The 18,532-nt window shown below is 40.1% G+C and overlaps 1 protein-coding gene across 1 annotated transcript in view; it reads right to left on the bottom strand.

Moving 5' to 3' along the window:
* Positions 1 to 18,532, bottom strand: part of Adgrg4 (adhesion G protein-coupled receptor G4) — a 135,032-nt gene that overhangs the window by 19,045 nt on the left and 97,455 nt on the right. Inside the window, exons 13-17 of the mRNA XM_008840711.1 lie at positions 13,381 to 13,515; positions 8,387 to 8,506; positions 7,163 to 7,208; positions 3,940 to 4,043; positions 2,391 to 2,512 (exon numbers count right to left, since the gene is read on the bottom strand). Coding sequence (XP_008838933.1) covers positions 2,391 to 2,512; positions 3,940 to 4,043; positions 7,163 to 7,208; positions 8,387 to 8,506; positions 13,381 to 13,515 — 527 coding nt within the window. The remainder of the gene's footprint in view (positions 1 to 2,390; positions 2,513 to 3,939; positions 4,044 to 7,162; positions 7,209 to 8,386; positions 8,507 to 13,380; positions 13,516 to 18,532) is intronic.

Raw genomic sequence — 18,532 nt, 5'->3', positions numbered from 1 at the left:
TAGTAGTAGTAGTAGTAGTAGTAGTAGTAGTAGTAGTAGTAGTAATATGAGTCAGGATGGAGACTAGTTGGAGAGTCTTGAGGGGAATTGGAAGGACATAGCAGAGAGTGGATATGATCAAAATACATTGTACAGTGCTGGAGAGATGGCTCAGCGGTTAAGAACACTGACTTTTCTTGCAGAAGACCCAGGTTCAAATCCTGGCACCCACATGGCAGCTAACAACTGTCTGTAACTCCAGTCCCAGGGGATCTGACAGCCTCTTCTGACCTCTGCAAGCATTGCACAACATGGGTGCACTTACCTACATGCAGGCAATACATGCATACACATAAAATAAAAATAATAAAATATTAAAAAATACATTTTACACATGTATGAAATTCTCAAACAATATATTTTTCCATTTGATTATTTTCCAACTTATATTCAATCTTTATTGATTTAAATTTTGAAATTTTCATCTGCTGAGTGTGGGTTTGTTTTTAAACAGAGGTAAATTGTAAAGTTCATAGAGCTTAACACTGCACCAATGAATCATTACATGTCTAAAATATTTGTTGAATGTCCACTGAGATCAAGTACTTCAGAAGGTTCCTTATGCTTCTTTCCCTTCAAAAACATATACAAGAGGTAACCAATATCCTAACTTCTATTCCCATACGTATAGTTTTGCTTCTACTTGGAGCTTCACATTAATAATATCACATTTCATGACCTTTCGTTTACTGGCTCTTGCTCAACTCTGTGTTTTTGAGTATAGGTATTATGTTATATTTTATAGAAGTAGTTCATTCTTTTTCACTTGCCGTGTAGCGTTCCATTTAACAGATATACCATAGCTTATTCCTCCTGTCAACTGCTGATGTACTCTGGGGTTGTTTTAATTTGGATATACTATGGCTGAAGCTGCTGTACGTATGTTTATACTGAAGAATGAGACTTTTAAATCAATGACTACTTGTATGGTTGTCTTTGGTTGCTGTGATCAAAGAATTTTCCAAATTATCTCTATCATTTTACTGCTGACCAGCAATACATGTGAGTTGCGATTGTTCTGTTTCTTTTGAACACCTTTTTGTCAATACTTTTTTTTAGAAAGAAATGTTCTTTAATATCATCTTTAATATATTAACTTACTGTAACATAATAGAGTTGTATCTTATAGTTTGTGCTTTGAACTAGATCATCTGTCCATGGCTTCTTTACAGACTTTCGCATGAATATTTTGTTATTTAATTTTGAGGTTCATTATTTATATTGTGTTTACTACTTGTGATCCTGTAGTTGTGCCTTATTTTGTGAAAGAGGTTAGCTCAGTAACTACTCTAATTTCTAATCTCAGTGATTAGAAAGTTATTGATTATAAATATAATTGATAAATTACAAGACAACACTTAGATCTTTATAAAGGATAATAGAAGGATCCTTACTGAATTGTCACTTCTTTTTTGATATGTTAAAGATGATATTAAAAAACTTTCAAAGTTCACCATTCTATTACATGCCTACAGGTAAATAATCATGGGGTTTGGAGGGGGAATTGTTTTAAAAATTAACATTTTTATTTAACTTTTCTTTATCCTTTAGAATTTTGTACTGGTACACAATGACTTATGGCCATATCTATTACAATTTACCCCCTCAGCCCTCTTCATACTCCCTCAACATGTCCTCTTCTTAACTTCATGTCATTTTTTGAGATAGGGTCTCCCTGTTGCCCCAGCTGTCCTGAAACTCACTATGTAGACCAGGATGGCCCCAAGCTCACAGAAATTCACCTGCTTCTGCTTCCTGAGTGCTGGCATTAAAGTTGTGCATCACCACACCCAGCTCATATCATTTTTTCAAAGATAATTACGGTTTTAATCAGCATTTTAGTCGTTTGGATGAAGGTTAAGGTCGCCGGTGGGTAGTCTTTTCTGTGAGGTGCTCATTCAATTCTTTTGTCCACTTTCAATTGTATTGTTTGTCTTCCTTTTTGATTTGTAGCACACACACATACACATACACACACGTGCACGTGCAAATATCTTCTCCCATTCTCTGGTTTCCTTTTCACTATTTTAATTGTGTCTTTGATAAAAAGAAGTTATTATTTCCAATGAAGTCCAATTTACTAACTTTTCCTTCCATGGTCCCTGTCCTTGTACCTGGATAAAGAGATTTCTCTCCTATCCCAAACCTCTTTGCTTTAAAAAAATCCAATTAAAATCTTTTGTTAGAAGTAACCGTTATTTTTTTTTTTATTTTTAACTTGCCTAATTCATAACCTAAGGAATCCTACCTCTTACAATTGTGATTATATTTATAAAATTAACAAGGTTTCAATGATAGCACATCCAACAAACCAAATTAAATTTATTAAAAGCAAAGTTGTATGAACTCACTGAAAAGCTATGTATGTCACCATTGCAATTCCCAGGAAAATGGAGGAGATCCCACATCCAGTGTATGTTATGATCACCAATATCCGTTCATTCACTGCATCCACTGTAGACCTGGACAAATCCTAAGGATGCAATATGCTGTATTTTAGACATTTACATGAAGAAGTTTATAACCAAATGCTTCCAGTACTCATGAACAGGTGGTTTGCAGGATATATAACATCTCTGTTATATAGGTTTTCCACAAACAGATGATGTGCATGGACATGTGATAAGACTACATACTGTTGGTTGACCAAGCTTAGTACACCTTACTGTGTACAGAGCATGGAAAGCCGTCAACAACACTGGAAGAACATTTAGTCCTTGGTTTCATTGTCATTAACATACTCTGTACTTGAAAGTACAACCAAGCTAATAGATTTGAATTTGGGATGCAAAGTGAATCATTATCTGAAGTGAGCATCCCAAATGCTACACAGAACATCAGAAACAAATGTTCCTTTTCTCTAGACCTTAAATAACTTTTATAAAATTAAGAGATAAAGTGGTCCTTTGTTTATGGTAGGAGTTCAATCATATCTTAATCTGGGGACCACAAAAGATCTGAAATGGCATGCAAAATTATTTGACTATATAAATGTACTGGTTTTGGAAGACTGTCAATAGCTTTCATTAGATGGTTAAGGTTTTATGACTCATGAAAAAGGAAATTTTTTTAAAAAGTTATGAAATACTAGTCTGCTCTGGCAGTTCTCACCTAGAAGGAATTTATGTCCTCCACTGAGACATTTTGCAATGCCTGTAGACAATTTTGGTTGTCACAACGGGAGCAGGTGGTATTGGCATTGATTGCATAGAGGAGTGGGATGCTGCCACTATCTTATAATATTTAGAACTGCCTCCTATACCAGAGTATTAACTGTCTAGAATATCAACAGTGTCAAGGTAGAGAAACTCTGATTCTGTACCTCCAGTCATTCATACCCCAGAAGAAAGATCTAAGTTCCAAACAAGCACAGCAACTCAGAATACTACAAAGTAGAGCGAACTGGAGTAGGAGCATGAGTCTTTTGACTCCTACAGCTTTACTGTATTAGACATTGTCTAATCTAAACAAAATTCTCACAATTTGACAATTATTGACCAAGTGCCTCTTATATGTTAAATAGAATTTTTTTAAAAAAAAATAAAGGAGTACAAAAGATGCTCAAGTCAGGTGTGGATGTGCCTGCCTATACACTAAGCACTTGGGAGCTGTGCCAGGAAGTTCATGAGTTCCAGGCCAGCCTGAGTTACACAGTAATATATTGTAAATAACAGGGAGCTTTTTCAGTATTACTTAAAATTTGAGGAGCAGGACTTAATTTTATAAAGAGAAATTAAACACCCGTTTCAATTTCTTCTCCTTTAGGTCAACAAGGTGGGAGGTCACACTTTATTACTGTTTGCATACTACTGTCCCATAGCTGAGTTTACATATATACTGGTAGGTAGAGTCTAATAAAAGTTGTCAAAATTTCATTGAAGAGTGATAGAGACAACTCACCATCAAAACTCCGAAGTGGGTGAGGTGGTTACACTGACAGATTGTGTAATTTACATTTGTTTCCTTTACTTTACAGCCTGATGAATTCCATCCACCTAGCCCATCTGCAGGGGACAGAAGGGAATTTCAAAGCAATTTTGCTTTTCTCAGAAATGTTTAACTTTTCATTATATGCACCATCCAAACGTGTGTTATAATTAGCATTTTTTGTTAAGACAGCAACATAGAGATACAATTGAACAGCAGAATTAAATTAAATCTAATAAGCCAAATTGATGTGTGTGTGCGGAGGGGGTGACTTTGGAAATGCTCTAACTTCATTGTCACTCACTTTTCCTGTTCTTGCTCATACCTCTATAGACTAGAGCACATTATAATCATGAGCAACTGTCCTGCCACCATGCAGGAGTAAAAGGTCATATAAGTAAGCAATAAAAGAAACAAAGTTCTGAACATTTTGGAAGGACATAAGCCTGTAGAATGTAGGCTTCCACTTGTACCTACTTGTGACTGGCATCTACATTTGAAACAGCCAGTTCAACCCAGCAATCCAATGGTCACAAGTGATTCATGACCAAACTGGGTCACAGTTTGAAGATCCTTAGGGTCCATTGTCCATTAGAGTCTCTGGTTTATTTGGCAACTGTCTAGTAGATCCTGGGTTCTAAAGCTTAAAGGTACTACACCAAAAGGGTTATCTTGGAACAAGTAGGCAAATGGGTGCTGAAATTGTCTCCTGGGATAATTCCATAAATTCCAGACGTTCTAGACACACAGGGCTAAAGAGGCAGAGGCAAAGGATCTCCTGGGATTTTCCAAGCAACTGCAGAATGGACATAGGGATAAACTTACTGAAGTTCATCACATTACAAGACTGTTTTCCTAACACTTGGTGGGGACCAGGAAAGGACATGTTATTTCTGTTTGCATACTACCTGTACAAAACAGGTAGTGTCCTGTACCCTGGGGAGCTAAGTGGAGAGACTGTCTCTTTTTTCCCATTAGTCCAAGGACACTGAAAAAAGAAAGGTTCTGTGTCAGAGCTCCCCGGGTGAAAGGACTCTTTTCATAGTCAGTCATGGAATTCTAAGAGAGGCTGATTATGTAAGGAGAGTCTCTGAGATTTGGTGCTATCTCCAGAGATTCCAGTAGAGATGGCAAAGCTAAGAGAAACCCAGTCGGCTGTAATCATAGCCAACATCTTCATATACTGTCACCAAAGACTCATGCTAATCAAATCAGGAAGGGCTTCTAGGGACTGAGAAAGAAGTTTCATCTCATTGAGACGATTAAAGGAGTGGAGCCCTGAGAGGTCATAGGGACTACCTAAGTTTTCACAATCAGTATAAAAGTGGTAAGGAGAAAAATAAGAAGTCAATAGTGCCAGTCCCCATAGGAAAACCCACCTGAACAAGCCAGATGATCACTTCTCAGTCTTCTTCAAATATCTCACAGCTATTCTACCCTGGGCCTTCCAATTGCATTTTTCCAATCTTGCTTACCCTTAAGTTATTTTTATACATTCTCTATAATAAATGTCTTAGCAAATTGATTTTCCTTAATTTTCATTCCCCCAAAATCATATTCGGTATCTTGGTCACACAGAGTGCTCTGTAAGGCCTGATAAGACACCAACTTTAGAACAACCCCTCTTTCAAGTGGCAAATAGGAAAATGATTGGGGGCAGAGTCAAAATTTGCTTCTATAAATACTTACTGTTAGTGTCAAAATCCCAAAAGGCACAATAAACTTGATCATAATTCTACAAAAGTAGAAATTAGAGGTAAACGTCTTTCCTTGTTGTAGTAAATACACAAAAGCAAGTACACGTAAGTGCTTCCGTTTTTTAGCCAATGGAAACACAAGCGCTCTCTCTCTCTCTCACACACACACACACACACGCACACTTGGACCATTTATGAGCTGGTTTTAAGACAAACTCCACCTAACTCTGGACGTAACAAGTGAGAAAACAGCATGTCACTATATGGCAATCTGGGACGTGTCATTTAATACATTTGGTAGCATTGGAATTTGCCATGCTTTCCTGGTGCAAGGCCCAGGAGGAGAGTGATTCATGACCAAACTGGGTCACAGTTTGAAGATCCTTAGGGTCCATTGTCCATTAGAGTCTCTGGTTTATTTGGCAACTGTCTAGTAGATCCTGGGTTCTAAAGCTTAAAGGTACTACACCAAAAGGGTTATCTTGGAACAAGTAGGCAAATGGGTGCTGAAATTGTCTCCTGGGATAATTCCATAAATTCCAGACGTTCTAGACACACAGGGCTAAAGAGGCAGAGGCAAAGGATCTCCTGGGATTTTCCAAGCAACTGCAGAATGGACATAGGGATAAACTTACTGAAGTTCATCACGTTACAAGACTGTTTTCCTAACACTTGGTGGGGACCAGGAAAGGACATGTTATTTCTGTTTGCATACTACCTGTACAAAACAGGTAGTGTCCTGTACCCTGGGGAGCTAAGTGGAGAGACTGTCTCTTTTTTCCCATTAGTCCAAGGACACTGAAAAAAGAAAGGTTCTGTGTCAGAGCTCCCCGGGTGAAAGGACTCTTTTCATAGTCAGTCATGGAATTCTAAGAGAGGCTGATTATGTAAGGAGAGTCTCTGAGATTTGGTGCTATCTCCAGAGATTCCAGTAGAGATGGCAAAGCTAAGAGAAACCCAGTCGGCTGTAATCATAGCCAACATCTTCATATACTGTCACCAAAGACTCATGCTAATCAAATCAGGAAGGGCTTCTAGGGACTGAGAAAGAAGTTTCATCTCATTGAGACGATTAAAGGAGTGGAGCCCTGAGAGGTCATAGGGACTACCTAAGTTTTCACAATCAGTATAAAAGTGGTAAGGAGAAAAATAAGAAGTCAATAGTGCCAGTCCCCATAGGAAAACCCACCTGAACAAGCCAGATGATCACTTCTCAGTCTTCTTCAAATATCTCACAGCTATTCTACCCTGGGCCTTCCAATTGCATTTTTCCAATCTTGCTTACCCTTAAGTTATTTTTATACATTCTCTATAATAAATGTCTTAGCAAATTGATTTTCCTTAATTTTCATTCCCCCAAAATCATATTCGGTATCTTGGTCACACAGAGTGCTCTGTAAGGCCTGATAAGACAGCAACTTTAGAACAACCCCTCTTTCAAGTGGCAAATAGGAAAATGATTGGGGGCAGAGTCAAAATTTGCTTCTATAAATACTTACTGTTAGTGTCAAAATCCCAAAAGGCACAATAAACTTGATCATAATTCTACAAAAGTAGAAATTAGAGGTAAACATCTTTCCTTGTTGTAGTAAATACACAAAAGCAAGTACACGTAAGTGCTTCCGTTTTTTAGCCAATGGAAACACAAGCGCTCTCTCTCTCTCTCACACACACACACACACACGCACACTTGGACCATTTATGAGCTGGTTTTAAGACAAACTCCACCTAACTCTGGACGTAACAAGTGAGAAAACAGCATGTCACTATATGGCAATCTGGGACGTGTCATTTAATACATTTGGTAGCATTGGAATTTGCCATGCTTTCCTGGTGCAAGGCCCAGGAGGAGGCCGTGGAGAGTCGGTACAATGCTGATGGATAGTAGGTGTTCTTCAGGAGGCTTTGGAATTTAGGGCTCACAGCTGCAATCATCCTTTATGGACATAAGGTTGAACTGCCTCCTCATTAAGCCTATTGAACATTACTAAAACCTCCCTAGTGCCTACAGAAAACTGGAGGCAAGTAAGAATTCCTGGGGGTGATCTGAGACCTGCAGATACAGCCCAAATTGAGAGATCTTATCCATCGAACATGTTTTATTTTTAATCCGGCTTTTAATTCCTTCTCCGAGTATCCCTTCTCTTTCCTTCTAGCTAGGCATCAAGACTGGTAGAAAATATGTTGTACCATATGGTCCTTTAGATTGGGAATGAAGGAAGCTATTAAAACTTCACACTGGACACATATTAGCATCAAAGAATGAAATAGTAACTCATTCTTACATTAAGCCTGAATTTGATCATTTAGTAATATGTGCCTTATGTTATGCCATATGATTATGGTTTTAGTCCTTTGGTGATAATTAATACACATTTTAATGTTCTTCATGGAAAAATAAAAGAATACAAATGTTCAGTTATTTTCAATGAAATTATGTATCTCACTCAAAAATAAATGGAATTAAATGGCATTTAGTATTACAAAACAGCCAAGAGATCTACTTATTCTTAGTCACTGTCTTGTTAGAATGTCCATTATTCAGTACCCATTTAGGATAAAGCATTATTTATAGATGTTCAAGTTAAAACATATTTCTGCTACTTAGAATAAAGACTCATCATGAAGTCTTTGAATTAAATGCTAATCAGCCATTTTTTGCAGGGAAATCAAGTAGGGAAGGTTCTGAGGCTATTTGGTCCTCAGATGAAAATGGATGTTACCCAGTTTCCTTGAATGTGCTTCAGAATGATCACCACTGGATCAGCCAAGTTTTGAATGGACGTATTTGAAATGCTGGCACTCACAACATATGTAGTTAATGCTGTAGTGGTGTTTTGGGCCTGAAGATGAAACATAAAGAAGAGGCATTCACGTGCTAAATTTCTAATTTCTTATATAAATATTATTACTCTAGAATTGGTACAGATCTATGGAAAATAAATTCATAAGCCAAGGATGAATTTTAAGAATCATTGGACTTATCTCTTCTCTTCACATAGGGCTCAATGATGCCAAGCTAGAACAATTCATTAATCCATCCAAGCACATATCTATCTAACCAACATTGGTTTTGTATCTGCTACTCAGTAGCAACAGCATAAAGGTGTTCTCTGCTTTGACAATGCTCCAGACTTTGACATTTCACAACTTAACCTTGGTACTAAACTTCAAACATCTGTATAAGGACACCTTTCACATCCTTTTAAGGAAACCATTCTTTGTAAGGAATCTGAAATCATCAAGAGTTAGTTACAAGCTCTTTCCTAGACTAACCCCATTAGTAAAGGAAGCAGGTTGATCAATACCCATCTCGGAACAAGTGTTTGGAGATTGTCATCTCTTCCTTAGAAGAGTACACACTCTGAGAACATAACCTAGGCATTGCATCCAGGTAGTTGGCTAAGTGCTTTCCACATGCACAGTCTTTAGCAATACTGGCATCATATAGCCATTTTTCAGAAGAACTGAGGCTAGACAGGTTCAGCACCTGTATGTACAAAGATCACACAGCCAATAGGTAACAGGACAGGAATGTTTAACAAATGTTAGTTTAAAGACAACAAACTAAAATTTACCTATTTAGATATGGGACTTGATAATTAACAGGGTCAAAGTTTCAAAGGACAGCCAGTTATGTGACTGTCTCCTCTGGCGCACATAAGAAACTATAGATAGGGCTGGAGTGTGATTAAAAAGGATATTAGGGAAATTCTCAAGGACTTGCTAAGAAAGTCTGAAGGAAATGAGTTTAGATGACATCCCTTGAAGAAGCCACTGGACATTGCTAGACGATGTCACTGAGGGAAAAGTGTGCAGTTCCCACTCCCTAGCCAACTTGTGGCCCTTGATAACTGTGAATGTAATCTTGGTCCACTTGTAAACCTCTTACTTCCTATTCTTGACAGGCTGTGTTTATCCTAAACAATCCTATGATGGTTAATACTGATTGTCGACTTGATAGTATCTAAACTCACATGGGGGCAAATCTCTGGGCATGACTGTGAGGGATCAACTAGATAAGATTAGCCTTTGGGCACACCTGTGAGAGATTTTGTAGATTAGTCGATTGACGTAGGAAGACCCATTCTAAATCTTGAAATGAATAAAAAAAGGAGAAAGCTAGTTAATTACCAGCAATCATCATTCTCTGCTTCCTCATTGCAGACACAGTGTGACCAGTGGCCTCAACCTCCTGCCACCAGGATTTCCCTGCCGTGGTGGACTATACCCTTAAACTGTGAGCCAAAATAAACCCTTTCTTCCTTAAGCTGTATTTGTCAGGGTATTTTCTCACAGCAATGAGACAAATAAGTAATACAAACTCTGGTGGTTTAATGCTCCTCTGAAGGTTTAGTGCTCCCTTCTCAGCAGAGATCCCAGGGCAGTCTGCTAGAGAGGCGCATCGAAAACAAACCATGGTAGGAAGGGCCCTAGATGACACTTTAAAGACCAAGTGCTAGCCCAATTCCTTTGGTTCATCCAAAAACCCTCTCCTTTCTGGGCCACTAGTAACATGAGGAAAGATAGACCAGATGATCTCTATCTTCCCAATTTGAACTGTTAGCTTTCTGTAGTGGAAAGGTCATAGGAAGAAATATCCAAAATGGCCTAACTGAAGCTCTTTTAAAAAAATATTTTATTGCTTTTTTGTGCATTTCATATAATAGTTCTTAATCAAATTTAGACCCCCCCTCCCCCATCCACACCCCCCATAGCCACCCCACTGGATTGCCTGCATTTTGTCATATATATTAAGTCCTATCTGGTCAAGCATTTGCACCCAGATATCCTTCAGTGTAAGTTCATCCACAGGAGTCTAGTCAGCCTATCTAGAGATCTTAAAGATCTTCTCCCCTTACCCAGCAATAATCAGTTGCCAATAGCTCTAATTTAATCTCTTCCCTAGATTCATGTCTCTTACCAAGAAAATGGTGTATATGCTAGGAAGGAAAAAAAAATACATTTCTCATCGCTCTATTCTTTGTGTATTAGACTCAAGTTTTGCCTGTTCTTCTGAACCTTTACACAGCTGTTTCCTCTGCCTCCAGTTCTCCTCCCTCCTCACCTGCTTTTATTTTCTAGCTCTTTCTCAGCTTCATGTGTCCAGCTGAAAGCTCCCTTAAACCAGGCCTTTTCTGCTCTCCTGGATGGGGGAGAGCCCCTCTCAGAGTCCCTATGCAACAGTGTACTTACTTAGTGCCTGTCTCCTGCCTGAGAACTGCAGCTAGTGAAGGAGAAGAGGAGGAGGAGGCACAAGATGTTCAAGAGTGGCATATTATCAACAATTTCTAAGGTAATATGTTGTAATGACAGTCAAGATTTTGATCAAAAGATGTTAGAGGATGCTGTGTGAAAGCAAAGTTATGAGACTTGAGGACTGAAGGGAAAGGTAGTTAAAGGGTGGCATGTCTTCAACATGCCCTCCTCTGCCATCAGTGACACAAGTCCCAGCCTTGTGCCCCTCTTTCAGTGTTAGAACATTCTAGTTTCTGCTCTCCCCAACCACTCTGTATTTTCCATGAGGGAAGGTCCCAGGTCTCTCTTGATCTGCATTGTATACCTGGCATCCAGAACCTTGGAAGATACACAGTAGGACTGTAAAAGCTACTTGCTGAATAAGAATAAATGACTGATTGAGCAAAAGAATAAACTATGTCACCTTCAACAAGTGCTTTCCCATCTGTAAGCCTCAGTTTTCTCAGTGGCACAATGAAGATAAGGGACACTATGAGATAGGAGGGCCCTTCCCACTCTGAATTTGATGCCAAGCTAGTTCAAATCCTTCTTCATCTGGTGCTATGACATCTGTAAGCTAATTTTGGCAAAGATCTTTAACCCATTTCAATGGAAGGTGCTAGTGAATAAAAATTACTTATTAAGTATGAAATCTATGCAAAGCAAGTTTATCTCTTATTCTAAGAGACAAGCACAGCCCTCTAAAGGAAAGAGGGAAATTAAGACTAAAATAATGGCATTTCTGATGATACCAAGCAGTGACAAGAATATCAAAAGGTTCAGACAACTATAGAACACATTTTAAATCATTATTACAAAATTTGCCCACTAATTTCTTCCAGGGCACAGGAGAGAATAGATTTATTAATTCTGGGGATGCATCCTGGGTATGATTTGAACTAAGCCTACAGGAACAGATAGAATTTAGATAGAAGAGTGTCCACACAATTCTAGGGGAGCAGAATGCCTTGCAGATACAGTTAGTGGTGATGTGGTCCACTGGAGTTGGTAAGTATTACAGGTATCTGGTATATTTTTGAATTGGCGAAGTAAAATCCCCCAAATAAACCTGTGAATGTTTGACCACCAGAATGTCATTTCCTTCAATAATTCCTTAGAAATGCAAACACACCTGGGAAAACTAATGTATTAACTTGAAATATAGAAGTTGGGGTTGTGGGTATGGCTCAATGTTTAAATACTTGCCACACAAGCATGAGGACCAGAGTTTGGATCCCCAGAACTCATATAAAATGCCAAGTGTGATTGGTGGCCAGTCTATAATTCCAGTCTTGGAAAGCAGAGATGAGATTCCTCACAACAGCCCTATTGGTGAGCTCTGGGTTTGGCTGAGAGATCCTGCCTCAATGAACAATGTGGAAGAGGAATTAAGGATGATTCTCAACATCAACCATGGGTCTCTACATGCACACACACACACACACGCACACACACACACACACACACACACACACACCCACACACACACACACACACACACACACACATACACACACACACACGAAAATGGGGAAAGAAAAACCAAACAATATAGGAATTTGGAGTTAGACAACCCAAATTTGATTCATAACTACAACTTTTTAGCTATATGATCTTGGTCAAAACTGCTTAAACTTTGAGCTTCAGTTTCCCAGGAGAAGCAGATGAGATAGTAATTAAAAAAAGCAACAATTAATAGTGTTCATCAACTTCATGCAAATCCTGGTTGCTGTCACTCTGCCAGCTAGATGAGATGAGTTGTCTTAGGCAGAACCAAAACAGTAATAATAACAGCAATGCAAACATTTGCCCAGTGCTTAGTATGTGCCAGACAATACTGCAAGCATTTTATGTGTGTTAACTCCTTTAGTCCTTAAATGAGTCTACAAGGTACAGTTCTTGGGCTATTTCGCGTTGGTTCTATGTGCTATCATATACTTTCTACACACACACACACACACACACACACACACACACACACACACTAAGGCACATGGAGGCTGAATAGCTTGCCAAAAATCACTCAGGTAGAAGACAGCCACTTCAGCTTCACATTCCAGCAACTAGGCCCTGAAACCACACCCCAGCACATTACATTGACTCCAGCTTAGAGCAAGTGAAGCTTGGAGCACTCAGATCTAGGAGCCAGGAGAGACTGGGGGTGAGGGACGGGAAGGACTAGCAAGCTGAAAAGCTATCTCTTCAAGAGAACATGCTGTTCTTTTCTGGCTTTTTGGTCACCAGATAATCTTTAAGGTCCCTTCCAAAGCAGAGAAGCTGTGAACATTCAGAAGTGTAAAACATCATTAAAGTAGACATTGATTCATGTTGCGGGCCAGGGGTTGTGCTAAAAGGCTTGTGGAATCAATCAGAGAGCATATTCTAAAATAAACAGAACACCATGAAAATAGCAGGAGTTCATAATTACAATGAGTCACCATATGTCAGTTCATGACAGTTTCTAGAGGCAAGAACTTACCTTAAAGAGTGAGGTTTGACCAAAAAAATTAAACAAGATGGTTTGTAAGCCGTTAAGAGGAATTTTTTCACTTAATGATGTAGGCAAATATATGGAAGCCAAAACTCTCCCTACAGGGATATCACCGAGGAAAATCTACAAAGAGAAGTCAGAAAATGAAAACTGGGGTCTTCACCCATCATAATGACATCCTTTCTCTTTCTAACCTTTCAATACCCAAAGTATTCACAGAAGGCTGAGGCTGATAGATGGGGCCTGGTTCTATGTGCTATCATATACTTTCTACACACACACACACATACTCACACTCAGGCAAACATGTATACACACACACACACACTATTTTTTCATTCTAAACCTGTCTCTAATAGGTGATTTGCCCCAATTTGTAGAAATAAAGGTGGAGTTGTAGACATCAGATTACCTTCCCCATAGAGTTCTGAAATTGAAAACAACAAGGCAGATAATAGTATTACACACCCACCTCACAGTTACTTGAACAATACTTTTGTTAAAAATGAAGCAGGAGAATGGGGGTAGAGAGATGGCTCCACAATTAAGAGAACTTACTGCTTCCCCCAGAGGACCAGGGTTCAGTTCACAGCACCCACATGGCAGCTAACAAACATCTGTCACCACTGGAATCTGATACTTCTGGCCTCCACGGGCACTGCATGTGGGTAGTGCATTTATATATATGCAGGCAAAATATTCATACATCATGTAGGAAACCAGGATCCATGCCCTAGGGTAAGATGAGCTTAAAACTTTTAAGTCCAGGCTGCATTCTCTGCTAAAGGGAGGGTCACTGTAAACAGTAGCTCTGATAATCCCTGTCTTGCAGAACACTGCTGGGAGGCAGAGGCAGGCGGATCTCTGTGAGTTCAAGGACAGCCTGGTCTACATAGTGCGCTCCAGGCCAGCTGGGGCTACAAGGAGACCCTGCTTCAAAAAGACCAAAAAATTAAAAAAAAGTTTCCTCCTGAGCTAAAAGTCAACCATGCTTTTAGCCCTAAGAAAGAAAATATTGTGGCCAATAAATTACCGGACAGAGGCATTGGTGACCTTGAATAAAAGTTTAAGAATCCTTCTGGTGCCAACTAACAGACTAAATGCCCTGCTTCTTTGTACCCTAAATCTTTGTATGTGACTGCTGTATCCCACGTGACTGCTAGTTCCTTGGGATGTATAAAAACCATCTGAATTAAATAATAAATGGCTTCTTGAAAAGACACAGGTTCCAGGGTCCAAGAATCTGTTGTGGATCAAGTCTCTCTGGCCCAAAGCCAGTAGGTCCCCTGCTAAGCAAAGCAAGCCCAAGTCCTGACAACTGGCCCCCGAACAGGGACCCTCTTGGACCTGTGCTTCGCTGAGGACAGAGCAATCCTTCCCCCCTTCAGCTGATCGGATCCCCTTGTCACGCTGGTTCATAGGTAAGGGGCAATTGTAAATATGGGTAATTCTCTTTCTCCAGACCAGTCTCACTTCCAATCTATTCTTAAATGCATGCTAAAGTCTAGAGGAATTAAATGTACAGAAACACAGATTAAGGCCTTTTTAGTTATTACTATAGAATGTAATCCTTGGTTTCCTGCTACGGGAACTATTGATTTGGAATCTTGGAAAAGAGTAGGAGACAATGTACAGAATTATCAAAAGCTGGGAAAGACTGTTCCTGTCTTCTATTTCCCTCTCTGGTCTGCTCTTTGCCAGTGTCTCCAAATAGAAAAGGAACCCCCTCCCTCTGTGGCCAAGCCACCTACACCTGGGCTCCCTCCCCCTTCCAGTCCTCCCTCCACAACAACCCAACAGCCAGAACCTTCTCAGGCTGAGCAGCTGCCAGCACACCCTCCTTCTGTGGCACAGCCTCTGGGAATGCAAACACCCACCTCTAATTCTATTAGAAAGGGGGAGTCACCCCCCACTTTGGGATCTCTCCCTACCTCTCCTTCTTCTCCCTCAGCATTCCCCATAGCATATGTTTCTTATACCTCACCCTCTGCTTCTGACCCTGAATCTCTCCTTCCCATGTTTTAACATCTGCTAGCAGGAGATACTTTCTCTAGAGAATCTTCGGCTCCCTTGCCACATCCTTCTCCTCAGTTCTTTCCAGTTCACATTCCAGCTGACTCTGCGGCAGCTGACAACCCTGAACTTAGAATGCATAGTCCTCTTGGCTTTGAAACACTGAAAGCAAGTCACAAGATGGTGATGGAAAATGATATGCAAGGTCTTTTACCATAGCCATCTTTGATCAGCTTAGCTGTAAATTAGTCACTGCTTGGGACTTTAAACACCTCGCCCAGGCTGCTCTGTCCCCAGGACAATGGCTCCTTTTTAAGTCTAAATACTATGATGAGTGCACTGAACAGGCAGCAAGAAATGCTCAAGCTAATGTTGATGTGACAACTGACATGCTTAAGGGCGAAGGTCAATATGCTGATGCTGAGGCTTAGTATATTGATCAGGTGTGCCTCTGTGCCTTGAGAGCCTGGAGATCCACACCAGATGGTGAGACAGAAAGCTATCTTAGCTGATCTCAAACAAAAGCCACAGGAGCAATGGGCTGATTTCTTAACTAGGGTCCGGGAAACCATAGAGGCTAAGGTTCCTCACATAGAAGCCGCCCAGATTTTAATAAAATGACTTGCTTATGATGGCTTGAATCAAGAATATAAAGCAGCAATTGCTCCAGTAAAAAGTCAAGATTTGTCTTCCTGAGTGACGGCTACTCAGGACATAGGCACGGTTTCAGCACAGGTTAGCATGATGGCAACTGCATTAGCAGAAGCTTTCGCTGCTCAAATGAAAGATCCATGCTTTAAATGTGGAAAAACGGATCACTTTGTGAGACAATGCCCTGTCATAGATTACAAGCCTATACCTGATCCTCCACCATCAGGCTCGAGACCTAAACCAAATAAAAAATAACCTAAATGTCAAAAAGATTTCCATTAGGCTAGAGATTGCCATTCTAACTTCAACAAAAATAACAAAACTTTAAACAAGAGATGGGGCAGCCCTCAGCCCCGCAACCAAGAGGATCAACAGCCTCAGTGGAAGTAAACCCCCTCCCCCGGGCATTATGGACGCTCCCTGAAACATCTGACCTTAAGCCTACAATGTCCCTAATTGTACAGGGAATTGCTATAAGGGGTCTGTTAGATACAGGGGCTGATCAACCAGTTATTAGACATGAGGACTGGCCATCACATTGGCCCACAAAAAAGGGCCCTTTCTCCTGGGGGTAGGAGGAATTATTTCCTCACTCCAGTCTTACCATCCCCTAACATGGCCTATTTCTAGTAATAAATTACCTCATTTACAGGGTCTTATACAAGGACAATTAGATAAAGGGCACTTAGAACCCTCTAAGTGGAACACGCCTATATTTGTAATACAAAAGAAAACTCATGGAAAATGGAGACTTTTACAAGACTTAAGAAAAGTTAATGCCACTATGAAAAAGATGGGATCACTACAGGCTGGCCTTCCCTCGCCTGCAGCTGTGCCTGCAGGACATGCTATTATAATAATTGATATAAAAGATTGTTTCTTTTCTATTCCTTTACATCCCGAGGATAGGGAGAATTTTGCCTTCACTATTCCTGTCAACAATCACTTTGTACCCACACAGAGGTATCAATGGAAAGTCCTACCACAGGGAATGAAAAATGGCCCTACTACATGCTAATTTACATACATAAAATAATTAGTCCAATGCTTAAGGAATTTCCTACTGTTCTTTTTGTTCATTATATGGATGATATTCTCCTTAGTCACCCTTCTATTCAACTTTTAGAAGTTATGCTTACTAAATTAATGACTTTTAACAAAATATGGACTTTATATTTCCTCAAAAAGATTGAAGAACGTATGCCTTATATTTATTTGGGATATGTTATCTTAATCAACTGTACCCTACCACCCCAAAAATAGAGCTGCCACAGGGGCCTCAACCTCAAAGCCACCTGGACCCCCTATAGCTTTTGTTCTACTCTTTAAAAAAACTGCTCTGCCTTTGCTAACTAACACACAGTTGCAAGCTGTAAAAGCACAGGCAAGCCAGTCTAACCCTCCTTCAAAAAGCCAAAAAACAGGTTTGTCCAAAAACAGAGGCTCTGTTTACCTATCTCTTCTCTACTATGACTCTTTTATGAGCTCTATGGCCATCTGGAGATTTTTCCTCTCTAATTCCAGCTAGAGAAATGGCTTAATGGTTAAGAGCATAGTTTGCTCTTCCAAAGGACCTAGGTTTAATTCCTAACACCAGAAATTCACTAGGTTTTTGTGTCCCTTCCAATTCTATTCCTCTCTGTTAGCTTTATTTCATTCAGCTGTTTGTTGCATATATCTATATCTATACCTATATCTATATCTATAGAGATATATGTAGATATAAAATTGTTTTATGTTTTTCCACTCACTACAAATTCATTTCCAGGTTTTCCATTTTCTGAGAAACTGACCTTCAAGTTTTAGCTTATTAAGTTCACCTAAAACCCTACAATTTAATGTAAACACTGGTTATATTAATTAATTGTCTTATCTTTTATGTCTAATTCAGATTCCATGTTCTTTTAGTAAAATAATACTACATGGAGCCTGCACTACTATCCTCAGGCCTCTTGGGGTAAGTCTATAGCTCAGCCCTCCGCGCCGGGACTCCCTAAGCCACATTCACCCTTCCATCCCCCCCGCCGTTCTATAGTCCTAGTTAGGGCCCTGCGCCATTCCTAGGCTTGGGGCCCCAGACACCCGGGGAACCAATACTGCTTCCTGACCCTTCTCACCCAGACCAACTCAGTGCCTTTCTTGGGCCCCAGGAGCACCGCTTCTGGTCCTGGCCCCCCCCCCTCCCCCCCAACTTCCCCTGTTCCTGCAACACCCCCCAGCCTCTTTCTGGGGCTCCAAGGCTTACCTTTCCTCTCCCTGATCCTTTGCATCCAGTACAACCCAGCTCCTCAATCTCCTCCCTGGGAAATCTTGGGGCTTTTTCCCTCCCCATCTGCCTTTGCATCCCTGCGTGGCGCTTCCACGGCCAGGGTCTCAGGTCAGTGTCACCCAAGTTCCTGAGGCCAAAAGCATTCTTAGAAGATTCCAGACCTAAGGAGAAAGTCTGAAAACTTCTGATCCACATTGGAGTTGGGCC

This window comes from Nannospalax galili, unplaced genomic scaffold (genome assembly GCF_000622305.1).
Source record: "Nannospalax galili isolate Female #2095 unplaced genomic scaffold, S.galili_v1.0 scaffold901, whole genome shotgun sequence".
In the NCBI taxonomy this organism is placed as follows: Eukaryota; Metazoa; Chordata; class Mammalia; order Rodentia; family Spalacidae; genus Nannospalax; species Nannospalax galili.
The sequence above is the reverse complement of the archived record's forward strand: the minus strand, read 5'-3'. Positions and strand labels throughout refer to the sequence as shown.